This window comes from Brachyistius frenatus, unplaced genomic scaffold (assembly GCF_029030835.1).
Source record: "Brachyistius frenatus isolate BFR_SWC_R1_liver_20210118 unplaced genomic scaffold, ASM2903083v1 Contig_263, whole genome shotgun sequence".
Classification (NCBI taxonomy): domain Eukaryota; kingdom Metazoa; phylum Chordata; class Actinopteri; family Embiotocidae; genus Brachyistius; species Brachyistius frenatus.
Window position 1 is genome coordinate 397782 of NW_027210862.1, and position 14144 is coordinate 411925.

A 14144-nucleotide genomic window follows, 5' to 3' on the forward strand; every position below is an offset into this window, starting at 1 on the left:
AAGTGTTTAAGATCGAATGTTTTCCAAAGAGCACAAGTTGTTTTAAACTGGATTCTTCACCTGCCATTATAAATATTTAATATAAAATGTTTTTGAGTCACAACCGTCGGTGCAAAACTCAGGATGTTGCCTGGACACCATTTTGTGTTTTATTCTGCGTTAAATGAGCTGAAGCTTCGAGCACGTTGTCAGCCGAACTACCAGATGGAGCCTTAAAAATCCAAGGTCAAGTTAAGAGTTCATGAGCCCTCGTTCGGCCGGAGCAGCTGCTTATCCTCGATTGACCAGGTGCTGTAAATGTCCAGAGGTTTGTCCTGGTGATTAGGACTTTACCAGAATCTCCATGATGTGGTCCAGCTCATTCAGGTCCATTAGACACGACTGAAGACTCCCAGCCGACGAATGGCCGGAAGGGCGCAACTTGGCGTCCTCGTCCGGCCATAGCGACACACTGACGGGACACAAGGAGCCCGCCGCCCAGGCGGAAGGCAGATCTGAAGTCTCGTACATCGACGTGTCAATGTCCTCGAAGATATCGTCCAGGGCGAGGTCGCTGAGGTAGCCCATGGCGTTTACTGCATCGCTAAAAGTGTTGACGGTCGCAGCGGGCGGAGGTTTCTGCTGGTCGGGGGAGCTGTCCGCCTCCTGAGAGGGGAAATCTGGGGACGGCGGCGGAGACAGAGACAGGTCCCCGTCCCCGTCCCCCTCCGCACACCCGGGGCACGTAACCGGCAAGTCCTCGCCGAAGTCATCCCTGAGAAGACGGGAGTCGGGGTGGACGCCGTTGAGGAGGACGTCTGACGCGCAGGCTCCCGCCCCGTCGCTGCGCATCTCCTCCTGGATCTGCCTGAGGGTGTTGATGAGCAGCACGGAGCGACGCAGGCTCAGCTCCATCCCGGCCTGGTAGCGCTGGAGCTTCTCCAAGCAGAGGCCGAGCACCAGCTGACGCTGCTGCAGGTGGCTCGCGTCCGATTTGGACGGGCCCACCAGAAGTCCGCCCTCGTCTTCCCTGCCCTCCTCCCCGTGCTGCTGCTTGTCCTGCGTCACAGCAGCGGCGTCGGGGAGCCCCTCGGCCTCCAGCTCCTCCAGGCAGCTCCACTTCCGCTTCACACCGCGACCCAACATTGACCTGGATTAATGGATGAAGAGATCACCACTTAAAATGCTTCGCTAATATGGAAGACGGATAACTGTACTGATGTGTCTGTCGTGGTGCAGCTTATATAACGGAGGAAATTAAGATATTTTAACACCTTTAACGAAGAAATCAACCAAATCAAACTTCACAAAATGAAAAACAAAACTTGCTCTGAGTTAGACAATCGACAAATGATATCTAATTACACATCTACACGTTATTTTCCTCATAATTCCTTTTTTTTTTTTTTATTTTTTTACTTTGCATGTGGTTGTGTGTATTTATGTGCCTGTAAGTATCTGTGTACAGATATTTCTAATTACGTGCATAATATTTTTGACATTTTTACCACGGGATACTTGACGTTTGTTCAGAAAAAGATACTGCATCAAAAAATGTTAAAATAACTGATAATCAAAAATTCAAAAAGACACTTCAATCAGATGTTTTAAGTAAATAGTCGAGACTTTTCTGACAATAAATAGATCAAATTTGACAACAGGGGCTGCGACCAGCTGATTATTTTGGGGGGGACAACACATCTGGCTGTACTGCCATGTAATAAACCTTGCATCCAGTTTATGTAAGAGCACCGACCAAACAACCTTTCACTTTCAACTCACCAGCCCCTGAAATCAGCCCCAAAAAAAAGTGAGACAGCTGCAGACGAATACTGGTATAACAAGGTGGACGCTGTGAGTTGTCTCCATCTCAGACATTAGAAAAGTGAACATTTGAACTGCTATGACTCACTGCAAGCTGACAGACTTTACTCATCATTACACGCCCGTGGATCACCTCCTCTCACGTGTTTCTTTTTTTTTCTTTTTTTTTTTTTTTTTACAATAAGAAATGAGTACAAATTAAGCCCCTTTTGGTGACAGTTTGACCCCCATCTGAAGATTCAGAAGCTCCTAAATGTCCTTTAATACATACACGATAACCTGAGCAAAGTCAAATCTACAATTAAATAAACTTACTCCCACAGGTTCCTCTTTTTAGACTGATAAATAAGACCATATTTGAACTCGATCGTACTTATTTTTGCCCAGGACCCCTGAGAGCCCCCCCCCCCCCTCCCCCGAGCCCCTTCCCACTTCATCCGGAAGCCATCAGCTCCGTTTAAAGCAAGTTTGAAAGAGGAACTTCAGGACATTTGAACTGAATCATAAAAAAAAGAGGCGAATAACCAACCTTACGTGCCCTTGGAAAGCGTCATGAAGTGTGTGAATCCGTCGTGTCTTCGGCTTGTTTCTTTTCGTCGCCGCGTTCCTCTGCTGTGGAGACCCGGGCTACGAGGAATGTACAGTCCGTCCAGCAGCGGGGGGAGGAGGCGGAGCTCCGGAGCAGAGCAGGGGGAGGGGAGGGGAGGAGAGGGGCGGGGGGAGCCGGGGGGCTCACCGCCGCACGGGATTGGTCCGTTCACCCGCTGATCAAGCCTCCGCCTCCGCCACTCACGGGGCAGCGAATGTGCGGCCATTTGTTCCGACGGCAAGCTGCTGCCGGTGCGTTCAGGAGCGGCTCGTAACAAACTAGGAAAACTATTTCGGAGCACACGTGAGCGGCGAAAATGATCCATTTGAGCGGGGACATTTGTAGTTTATCAAGACATGTACTCATTCTGTCGTACAGCGGGTAAAGTATGGATGGAAAAAAAAAAAAAAAAAAAGGGGAGCTTAATGTTTAATAGCGTAAAAGTTTCGAGTGAAACTCTAAAAGGTGGTCTAAAGATCCCACAGCTGGTACCAGAAACACTGTTGAGCTCGACAGCAGTGAATGAAGTATTTAGAAGTATTAATACCTCAGCCTAAAAACCTGCCCTTTTTTCTCGTTTTCACTTTTATATTTTTTATTATCTATTTTAGTAACCCCTCTGTTCATAGTAACATGGAAGTCATCTAAGACATGATTTGCACTTGTTAAAGTCAAGGAATGGCCAAACCGTGGTTAAAGTGTGAAGGAGCCAAGGGCTAATACTTCTTGTTTGTTGGATAGAAAAGTCAAGAGTATCACCAGACATCTCCAGTCTTCAAAAACACTCATTATCACTCAGACCAATGTTGTGCCAGAGAAGCAGATTCATGGAAATAACTAACACAGGGTTTTCTGGTTGTTTAAAAAAAAAAAAAAAAAAGTCATAAAATGTTTATTGTGATAGAAGAAATAGAGTAGAAATCAAAATGCATTTCAAAAGTCTAGTCTATCTCTCTCTCTCTCTACATTATCTGGGAAGCATAGAATGACGCAGTGAGCACCTGAACGCAGCAATTTAAAGGGACAGATGACTCAGAAGGGAAGGGGAAGACGTGACCGGAAAGACGGGGAAGGCAAACGCCATATAAGGAACTCTTGATTCACGTTTTTCCGCTTCTTCCTCATGAAGCGCTCACAGCTACACCACTGCTTCTTTCCTCGTCTTCTCCTTCTGAAGAGAAAGCAAACAAAACATTACGGGTTCTTTGTTATCTGATCTTGGCTGTGCTGTGTTTTTGTGACGAAGTACTTAGTTAATATTTAAACCTGAAATGTTTATGAATCCAGTGAGCTCTTTAAATTTCACACTAGACATATTGTCAGTTATAACATTTGTGCATTCAAATTAGGAAAAGTAGCAATATGAACTGGAAAATAATGTTTTAGAGTTTGTTTTTGATTAGTCATCGGTTTTTAGTTGAAAAATAATATTTTGTTTGTCAGATGTTAAAAGATTAAAATCCGTTACGCAAATACTGACCTGACATTTTCCCAAATTTAAAACCAAATGTTTGATGATTTGTTATCAGGTTTACGAAAATAACCTGAAGGCAGTGTGGGACCTGTTGGCACTTACTAACCTTGAACGCACACGTTTTGAAAGGAAGTACAGCAAACAACGCATGTATGATACATTAAAGGTCAGTCATTGCCTTCAGACATGCTTTCTTCACATCATTTCTCATACAATTTCTAATGCACTGCATAGATTTTCTGCTTCAAGTTTCTTTTTTCTTTTGCTCCTTTTTAAGACACTCAAGTCTCTTTCTCCGATGACTCGGGGTTTTTTCCTCAGGCTTTTTGCTGACTCACAGAGAGGCTATTAATCTTTAACTATAGTCTAACTAAGTGTAGGCAGCAGGCCAGCGTGCAAAGTAAGCTCAAATTTTATGAACAAATACTTTTCGACAGTTTCAGACAAGACTTTCATAAAATGTCCTTCAACTACTGCGTGTCTAAGAGTATGAAAAGTCTCACTTCAAGTGGACTAAGAAGCTAATGGGGTTTGACTGCGAGCAGGTTCGCAGCGAGTCGAGTCCAACAGATAACAGTCCGGTCATGTGAGATCCATTGTAACTGCATATCTAATGCAGAATCTCACGGTCCAACTTCATCATGTGAGAGCATGTGAGGACAAGGGTCCTGCTGGAGCCAAACTGAAACTGCGTCACAGCTAATTCAGTTTGAGCATTTTTGTTTTTTGAGGGAATATCTTATGCACAGTGTGTAAAAACCTGCAGCGGCGCCTTTGATCCAGGCACAGAAGACCTTCAGGATTTGTCTGGTTTAGGCAGATCCCGAACGGAAGTGCGTTCTGCGCTCAGTTTGTGGACACACCACGGATGCGGGTCCAGATGTCTCACCTCTAGATTAAACTATAAATTTCAAATGCTGTCAAGTAGTTAAAGCCTGAAATGAACGCTTGGTCTTCATATATTATTTTTTTGGCTACATATTTGAGTAACAATAACCCTGAACATTGATTCAGTTTGCATTTGGAGGTGGGATTGGCATGTTGCGGCCATCATTTTATTATCGATATTCACAGATTTGTTCTTGACAATCAATACAGCCTAACTTAATGAAGGTTACAATGGCCACTTTTTATTGAGTGTTGATTTGTAGTGTTCCTATTATTTTGTCCATCCAGTTCATGCTGAGGGGAGGCTGAATTAATATCCGTCTGTGCAGCCTCCAAAATGACCACGAACTTAGATTCAACAAAAACGGAACATTATAACCTTCAGAGTTTGGAGATTTTGCCGGACTGCTGTATGAGACCGCGTCGTTTTTTACCTGGCTGTACCGAATAAACTGTCCAACCGAGAGCAGGTTTTATGTGTAAAGAACCTGATGAGTTCTACTGGATTAAACACAGAAAACAACAAAGTGAGTAATCGCCGTGAACAAGAAGTATTCCTCACGTTTCCAGTTTTCATCCAGAAAGTATGTTTGAGAAAAAGTATACATAAAAAAACTCATCCATTCCAAGCTGTAAAAAAAAAAAAAAAAAAAAAGTTTTAGGAAACAGCTAAAATAAGTGAAACAGCCACATCACCTAATCAATAGTTGCACCTTTTATTATAAAAAAATATTTACAAAGATGCTACAATGTTTTTTCTTAATATAAAAAAATGCATACATTTTACAACGATAATTAGTCTTTGAAGTTCTAGCTCCCATTCAGACCAGAGTGACATCCTTCAGGAGTGTTGTGGTAAGGTATTAAGCGCGTCGTAATACTGTATTTTAGTCAATACATTTTGTTTGCCTGAGTTAATCTCTTCATCACGATGATAAGGAACAATTTCGAAAAATGCATTTGATTTTCCACATATTTAGGAGAAAGGCAACTGTTTGCATAAAGGAATTAAAGGACATTTCAGTTGTGTACAGTCATTTTGAAACGTATGACAGAGCTGCATAGTAATTTGAAAAGTAGCCCGGTTGTTATTATTACTAATAATTAGAACAAAAATTAGGAATAAATAGGTACTGCATTCAAAACGGAGGGCAAAATTTAGAGAATTTCATCGGGCCTCATGGTTGAATTGATAAGTCAATATGGCATGTCTGTACCTAGATACAATAAATACAATAAATAAAACAACAATAAATTAGATGGGTTAACACACAGAATTCTTCATTTGTAAGAACAAACGAGAGAAAGAAATATGGCTTCTTGATGCAGTTATCACCCAGGGGTTTCTCCAAATGCTTCAGGAAAAAGCTGCTTATTACTGTTATTGGATCTGTATTGAAAGCAGAGCAGGAAAATTACTTCAGTTTGTCCACTGGCTAACGTATACTTACCAGAAATCGACAAATCTTAACCTACGTTTGGTTTGTGGCCGGCAGTAATTTCCCTGCCCTGCATAAAGCTTTTGAAAAAAAAAAAAAAAAAAAAAAACTAAAAGAAACAGTGCCTATAAAATATGACAATGCCAGTCCTGACACCTGTTACAGTCGACTTGTTATACCAAACCATGGGAAGACACTGTCTTGAGTCCGGCTACATTAAAATCTTAAAAACCGCTTGGGAGGGAAAAAAAATAATATCAAATGATGCTTGCAAAATTCCCCAGCTGTATAATGCAAAAAAATATATTTCTATATACACATACGTACATATACATATATTCCATTCATAATTGCTCAAATCTCTAGGAAAATATGCATTGATTCATAGATTTTGGATTTACAATTTGTTCTGGTTTCTGATGCATGTAGTGTGATGAATTGTTCCTCGGTCCATGTAACAATAAATAGAAATGGACAAAATGGCAGAGAATACGACCAGAAGGAGCTAGTATGACAGAATGTATGACAGACGTAAACATGGAAAGTACGTAAATAAGAATGCATCATGGTATAGGTAATTATCTTTGCCTTCTCACAGATATTGTCGAGTTTTGGATTTCATCAACAAAGTAGGAAACTAACTGCTTTGCCAACAGGCTGAGATGGCTCGTAAAACCCAAAATGCATTAATTTTTGCCATCACCGACATTAAGTGCCAGTTCTATATTTTTAAGTAAAAGTTGAAGGTCCCAACTGCAGCTGCCAACTTGCCCACGAGGCTGTTAGAGGAGACTAACTACGTCTCTAACGGCGAGTCCCAAAAAAAATCTACTCGGCTTGCTGTTAATTTCCCATCTCGTTCCAAAACCGCCAACAATCTCTGTTTGTAACAATACCACATACAGAACATGCACATGTACTGTGCATAGTCTGGAAAGAGTCTGTGGGATCAATACAGGCCAGAGGAATGTTCAGAGTTTCAGGATCCCACTATGATCTCCATGATGTGGTCCAGTTCGTTCAGATCTGACCTGCAGCTCGAGCTGGAGCTCAGGGCCGTCGGCCCGTGAGAGGACAGACTCTCCAGCAGATCGTAAGGCCCCATTTTGGGGGTGCTCTGCATGCCTGTCAGCACCGTGTCGAGGTCATAGTAGGACGGGTCCACGTCTGAAAAGAGCTCCTCGAGTGCAGGGTCAGGGGGCGGCGCTGGGTGCTTGATCTCAAAAGTCCCAAAAACCTGCTCCCCTGTCCTGGATTCTGCACTTAGTTGGTCCCGGTCTCCTTCCTCTCCCTCCGACACACACTCCTCGCTGTCCTCCTCTTCATCCTCCTCGCAATCACCGTCTTCCTCTTCCTCCTCCCAGCAGGGCCCCATGCCGAAGGGGCCGGCCAGGTACGAAGCAGAGGACAGCTGCGGGGAGACTGGTGACAAAGTGGACATGGTGACCTCTGTCTCCACGTCGCCCTCCATCACCACCTCTTCCGAGTGGTAGCCTTCCTCCAGGCCGACCACGGAGAAGGGCTTCGGGCTCTGCCCGGCCTGCGCGGCCGCGTCAGTCTGCCTGCACAGCACCTCGGTGGCCACCAGGCGGTCGGCGGGACACTGGGCAGCCGCCAGGGCCTGGGTCATTATCTGCCAGGTGCCGTCCTGGGTCATCTCCTCCTGGATCTGCCGCACCGTGTTGGCGATGAGCACCGAACGGCACAGGTTCGGCTCCACCAGCATGTGGCAAAGCTGCAGCTTGATCAGCGACATGTCAAGCAGCGACTGCCGCTGCAGACTGTAAGAGGACGTCAGCGTCCGAGCCACCGCCGATGAAACTGCCGGGACCTGGTCACCACTGGAGGCCGGCTCCTCCCCGGAGTCTGAGAACTTGCGCTTGGTGCCCTTCGGGAACATGTTGTCTCTCTGTTGTGATGGCGGGGAGACAGAAACAGGGTAAGACACATGATGGCAACGGCATCGACAAATTTATCACACTGACAAACACAAAATGTCTACTGTTCTGAATTTCACTAGCTAGTATAGTGAAAATAAGTGCCATGTAATTAATTATGTAAATGTGATGTAATGAGGCTATGTGGTGTAATATTTGTGTGGACATGAGGGAGCTAGGGCTACAATCTGCCGAACAGCAGCTGTGACTTTATAAGTAAACTACAGGTTTATGAACTACAGAAAACAGTAAATTGTTTGTTGTAGTTGTTTTTTTCTTAAAGTTTGCTATACCTTTCCTGTTGAGAGGCACAGGCAATAGCAATGCAGCTTGGTCCCGGCTGCAACGCTTCAAGTACTTTTGTACGAGCGACAAGCAGCTTTTGTTCAGCACCATTTCTGCCCATTTTAGGCCAGTCTGAGGCAAGACTCCTGCTGGGCGGAACAACCACACTTTTAACAGACCACTGAGCCACCGAAAATAGCATGGTTACCAACTAAATGCGGACGCTGCATCAAAGTAAGCACAGACTACAGAGACCTTTGTCAGAAAACAGAAACAGCACTCAAGTTACATGATCAGTGCACTTATATTTTTCCCCACTGCCACCTGTGATCAAGAAAATCAAAAAGATATCCTCATCAATAAGGTGTTTTAGGGGGTAAAAGTGATCAAAAAAAAATAAAAATGTATGAAAAAGTAATTGCATTTACAATTCACAGTACAATATACCACCATGAGCCACTAAATATGTACAAGGGATGTCAGGTTTCTAGGTCTACACACGCAACGCTTCAAAAACTAGTAGAACAAGATTTTCACTTTCTCTTCACTGAGGAGGGGAAGAAAAGTAGAGTCAACTTCCTTATTAAAACACCACTTCAACACACACATGTCTTACAGGAACAAAACAACACTCCTGCCAACATTAAAGGCCGTCCGACTCCCCAAAATAAACGGGATGCAAGTAAATAGGAGACTGAGCTCTGAACAGCAGCCTGTGGCATTTAATTTTCCATCAGACAGAAAAAAAAAAGCAGTGCGCAGCGTCCGGCTGTGTCTCCTCTGTGTACAACCTGTGGGCAGGGCATTTGGGTGAAGGATTCCACTTGCTTCAAATCTCTATTTGTGATACATTTTCTTTAAAAAAAGAATAATCACAAAAAGTTAAATCAATGGCGATACAATGAAAATAATACTGGTACATGTTTTACTGCACAGCATTGGGGTTTACAGAACAGAAATCAAACAGCAATGACACCAAAATGACACTAAATGCAGTAAACACTGCTGTTATTGTCACAATTAATCTCCGCACCAACAAAGCTTGTTTTTTCGTAAAAAAAATTTCATTTTAGGACACCAGGCCAAGTTAAGGCCCTTTAATCTCTACAAATTACACACCATCTTACACTTATCACATGGTGCACTCAGGGGTGGAGGGGGTTGCGCAATATCATGCATTCAAAAACACCTCACACTTTAACATTTAATCAAACATGACATCAAAATTATGAATTGATTGTCAACTTTTACTTTACCACCATTTAACAGAGGGAGTAACTGTGGTTCTGTTCACACAAAAAAATCCCAACATAGTGAGAGTCAAAGTCTTCCCCTGATCGACCAGATGTAGTGAACTAAATCAGCACCACATTTTAATGAGTTACAATCCATACCAAAGAAAGAAGCAGCTCTAATGTACACTGAACGGCTCGGCAGCCTGGAGGTCTCTGAGTCCTCGCTTGCATAGTATAACATTTCCTGACAGTGGACAGAATAGGGGGGGGAAAAAAGTCATTTATGAAGGTGCCCGGAGATCTAAAATACAAAGGGTGAGAAAACAATTATGGACATGTGTAGTCTTCTCGTGTTGTGCATTTGTGCAGGCCCCTGTTAAACAAGAGACACTAGAGAGCACTATCTCCTTAAAGGAAAAACAACAGTGATGTGTAAAAAAAATACAACCAGGAAGTCCTACAAACCTGAGAGAAAGTACACTGCACACAGAAGAGAAAACAGTTTTGGACATGACAATTTTCTTTTACATGTATCTTGATACATGTTTTTGAACACCCTATAGTTTAGCATTTTAGGGCTAAATCTCAGATTCAACTAAAGTTAAGTCTGACTGTAAGAAATCTAAAGAGTATTGGTCAATATTTGTTTCATATACTTTGTTGTAGTGTATGAAAAAAAGAAACCGGGCTTAAATTTTGATCACTCCAACCAGGCACCTGTAGCAGACATATTCTGCATAAGTGATGCAACACACACCATGTTTTTCGCAAACTGTGGCACACAAATATTAAGAATATGGTAAAATATATATATATATATATATATAAATACTAAATGTGCTGTGTTTATTCTATCTTAACCACTTAATCATTTAGACACAATTGCATGAACACCCTCCTGGACAAAAAAAATATGTAAAACTTCCAAACAATAACATGAAATGCATCTACACCAAAAAAAAAAAACTACAACCCAAAGGTGACTAAACACCTGTCATTTTTAAGCATTGTAACTTTATCGTGCAGGATTATTGTGCTATATTCTGCACCCATCATTGTCATTGCTGCCAGCATCATTTTTAATAATAATATTGATCTTAAAACCCATTTTGTCTGCTACAGATGCTAATTGTAGTGACTGACATCTAGATCATTTCCAATAAAGTAAAATATCAAATTATTTCTTTATTCACACCTACGCATTAGAATATTTGTATTTTAGGGCTTTAATAGTGACGTTAATCGCAGTGTTATACTTATAACCGGATTTAACAAGAAAATGCTGACCTATGTGGTGTTCAAAAACTTCTGTCTAACAGATGCAAAAAAAAAAAAAAAACACCTCGTTTAAATTAATGTAAAAAGCACTAGAGTCGGACACTAACATTACACAGTTGTAAAAAAAAAAAAATTATAATAATTTAAAAAAAATGCCTTATGTAGGTCAGCCAGTGCTGCTAAACACAGTATTAGACAGGTTGAAATGTAAATAGTAAACGGAGTGCTCGTCTCGCTCGCTGCGAGGAACCAGAAGCCAAAGCGAAGGCAGCCTCCTCCGCCCGACCCATCCCCCACCGCACACCGACAACCCACCACTTCCACAGCCCGCCGGACTAAACGAAGAAATAAACTTACAACACGGCACCTTATTTCTTTTCTCTTTCCTCTCCCCCCCCCCTCTCCCCACTACATCCACACCCTCAACCCTAAAACACCCCCACCACCACCACTGTTTTCCCCTTTCTGCTACATAGTGAAACCGCTGCCAGCGGTTGAAATCAGAGCCGCCGGAGCCGCTGCGAGGAGCGGCTGCGAGCCGCCGGCCGTGACTGCCGCATGCTTTGTCTTTTCAGCATCACAGCCGCCGAGCGACAATGAGGCCATTTTGCGCTAGTAGCTAACAGCTAGCCGGCTAGCTATGCTACGGATCTGAATTCACGCTCGCGTGCTGCCGCTAGCTAGCTAGCTAGCTAGCTCCCCCCCCCCCCCCCCTTCCCTCCATAAGATGATCGGTGAAATGGATGTTTATTTTTTCTTTAAAAAAAAAAAAAACCCGATGCTTCCGCGGAGCTGCTTAAACGCTTTGGTATTCGTCTGGCCCCATTTGACAACTTCCTCTTACAAAAGAAACGAATGCTAGCGAGCGTGAAGCTAATTAGCTTCACAAAAAAAAAAAAAAAAAAAAAAAAAAAAGCGCCCACCCACCCTCCGCGGTCCTTCCTCCTTTCTAGCCCAAAAAAAACAAGAGTTTTCGCCGCGGTCGGGCTGTTAAGTTCCCCCCTCAAAAAAAAAAAAAAAAAACAACAACAACCGGCCGCCCGGGCGCCCGCTCGAGGAGGCTATCGCCGGGCGGTTGGGGAGCCGCACTCACCTCGTGTTTGTGTTATTTTATTCCCGTCTCGGTCATAGGATCGACGGCGGAGAAAAGCGGAGATCAGGTTCAGATGAGATCATTCATGCCACGGCTTCAAAAACTGAACTACCTCTGTCCTGCTGCTGCTGCGGAGCGGACGGCAGGAGGGGAGGGAGGGAGGGAGGGGGGAGGGGAGCCGACAAAAGCCAGCCATATGCCTGGGATTCCTCTCTAATGATTTCTCCCTGCTTCTCTCTCTCTCTCTCTCCGACTAATGCTTTGACAAACAAGCGAAATCTCCGCGGTTGGCTTCAAAACAATAAATAAAATTATAATAAAAAAAATAAATTTAAAAATTTAAAATTAAAATTTAAAAAAAAAAAAGATCCGAGGTTATTTTCGGGTGTCGTTTTGTGCGTTTAGCATTCACACTACATTTACAGCTACTTTACCGTTTGTCGAAGAAAAACAAAGAGTTTGAGGCTGAAAGTAATTAAATGGACTTAAACTAAGTGCTGTACTTAAGTACAAATGTGAAATAATTGCACTTTACGTGAGTATTTTTGATTTATGTCACTTTATGCTCCACAACATCTCACAATATTTTTTTTTTTACTTTTGACTCCCTACACTTATCTGAAGGCGATAGTTAAGCTGTTTCTTAACAACAACAACAACAACAAAATGCTATGAAAGATTAAACCAGTGGTTGTAAACCATTTTGCTTTTGGCCTCTTGTCACATTTCAGGTGTCTGTGAGTTGTAAACTGTTTCACAAACACATTTCCTCCATTAACTTATCAGATGGTTTCATTCAAACAACTGTCTGATGCCCGAAGACATGAAGTTATCTCATATTCCATGAAAAAAACAAAGATTTAAAGCAAACGAAAACAAAAATAATTCAATTTTGTTTTGCAGAACTGTTTTTTTTTCTTTATTTCTACATCATGAATAACCTCACGACCCTTTAGATATATCTTGCACCCCCTAGCAAAAGGGCCTTCAGCCTCTAAAATTAGTCTAAACCACCTAACTGTAAACACCACAGCCACCGATAGTATTAATTCTGTGTATCAGTACACTCTACATAGTCACTGGGGACATTTTCTCCATAACAAGGACTGTTTCTTTCAATACATTTTGCTAATAATATTTTATATGCCTGTCAAAATATATATATACAAAATAAAGCCAAAGATTTAAATGATATTTACCTTTTAGCTTCCACACTATTAAAGGGGGTGCTTTGCTCGTAATCATATTCACCTAAGACATTAATAAATCTTTTAAGTGCTTGATGATTTCAGGTAGTTTCAGTAATTGTTGGAGTTGCATTTAACAGATGGTAAAAAGCTCTCTAAGACAAATCTGTGTCTCCGAGGGGCGTTTAAACGTTTCTTTATTTTCACCTTATTCTACCTTGTTTATACTCCGAAATATCTCTGGTAATAATTTTCAGATACATGATCTGTGAATGCTCCCTTCATCTGATTCAAATCCACACAAATTGCAGAAAATTAGACCTCATAATTAACACCAAGTGCAAATGTGACATGGTGTTATTTTGCATTTTAATACAGATCACATTTTTAATGCCGGCTGTGATCAGGATCTTCAGGAAATTCAATGTTTTGCCTCCTGTAAGTCGGTTTAAAAAAGGATTTCAAACGGTTTATCTCGTTCTGAATTTCCTCTTTAGAGACCAACTCGTGTCTGACATCAGTAGCAGCCACCTTCAGAGGTTTTCCAGTAACACCCTCTGAATGCGATTGGTGTAATTATCAGTAATTATCATTGCTAATGATGCTTATTACCACTGCCACTGGAGGTTTTTGTTTTAATTCTTTGTTAATTAGTCAAATTTGCCTTTCTTTTAACAATTTATCCCAGAAACCTGACAATTGACTTCTTTTTTTCTTTTTTTTTAGCCATTAAACAATTTCTCTCGTGATCTGAGAGCTCTTAGAAGCAGTAATTATACTTGACACAAATCCTGGGGAGGGTGTTGTTTAGTGTCAAACAGTAAATTTAACTTAAGTGGTAAGAATGATGTAAAACAAATCTTTCCTCAGTGACACACAGAATCAACAGCTATTTATTTTCCCCTCACAGCAAGTAGATTTAAAAAGAGCACGCAG

At 42.1% G+C, this 14144-nt stretch overlaps 2 protein-coding genes across 3 annotated transcripts; both read right to left on the reverse strand.

Annotated features, from left to right (window-relative positions):
• Positions 1-288: 288 nt before the first annotated feature.
• Positions 289-2431, reverse strand: LOC138634473 (cell division cycle-associated protein 4-like). Its single transcript, XM_069721427.1, has 2 exons — positions 2333-2431; positions 289-1129 (listed from the first exon to the last, which is right to left on the reverse strand). The coding sequence occupies exon 2, from the start codon at positions 1123-1125 to the stop codon at positions 322-324; it is 804 nt and encodes a 267-aa protein (XP_069577528.1). The 5' UTR covers positions 1126-1129; positions 2333-2431; the 3' UTR covers positions 289-321.
• Positions 2432-5453: 3022 nt separating this feature from the next.
• On the reverse strand, positions 5454-12233 carry cdca4 (cell division cycle associated 4). Of its 2 annotated transcripts, XM_069721405.1 has the most exons (3): positions 12022-12233; positions 8424-8561; positions 5454-8102 (listed from the first exon to the last, which is right to left on the reverse strand). In XM_069721405.1, the coding sequence occupies exon 3, from the start codon at positions 8091-8093 to the stop codon at positions 7173-7175; it is 921 nt and encodes a 306-aa protein (XP_069577506.1). In that variant the 5' UTR covers positions 8094-8102; positions 8424-8561; positions 12022-12233; the 3' UTR covers positions 5454-7172. The 2 variants fall into 2 exon arrangements, with proteins under 2 accessions (XP_069577506.1, XP_069577507.1); XM_069721406.1 differs by lacking the exon at positions 8424-8561.
• Between the last annotated feature and the right edge of the window lie 1911 nt (positions 12234-14144).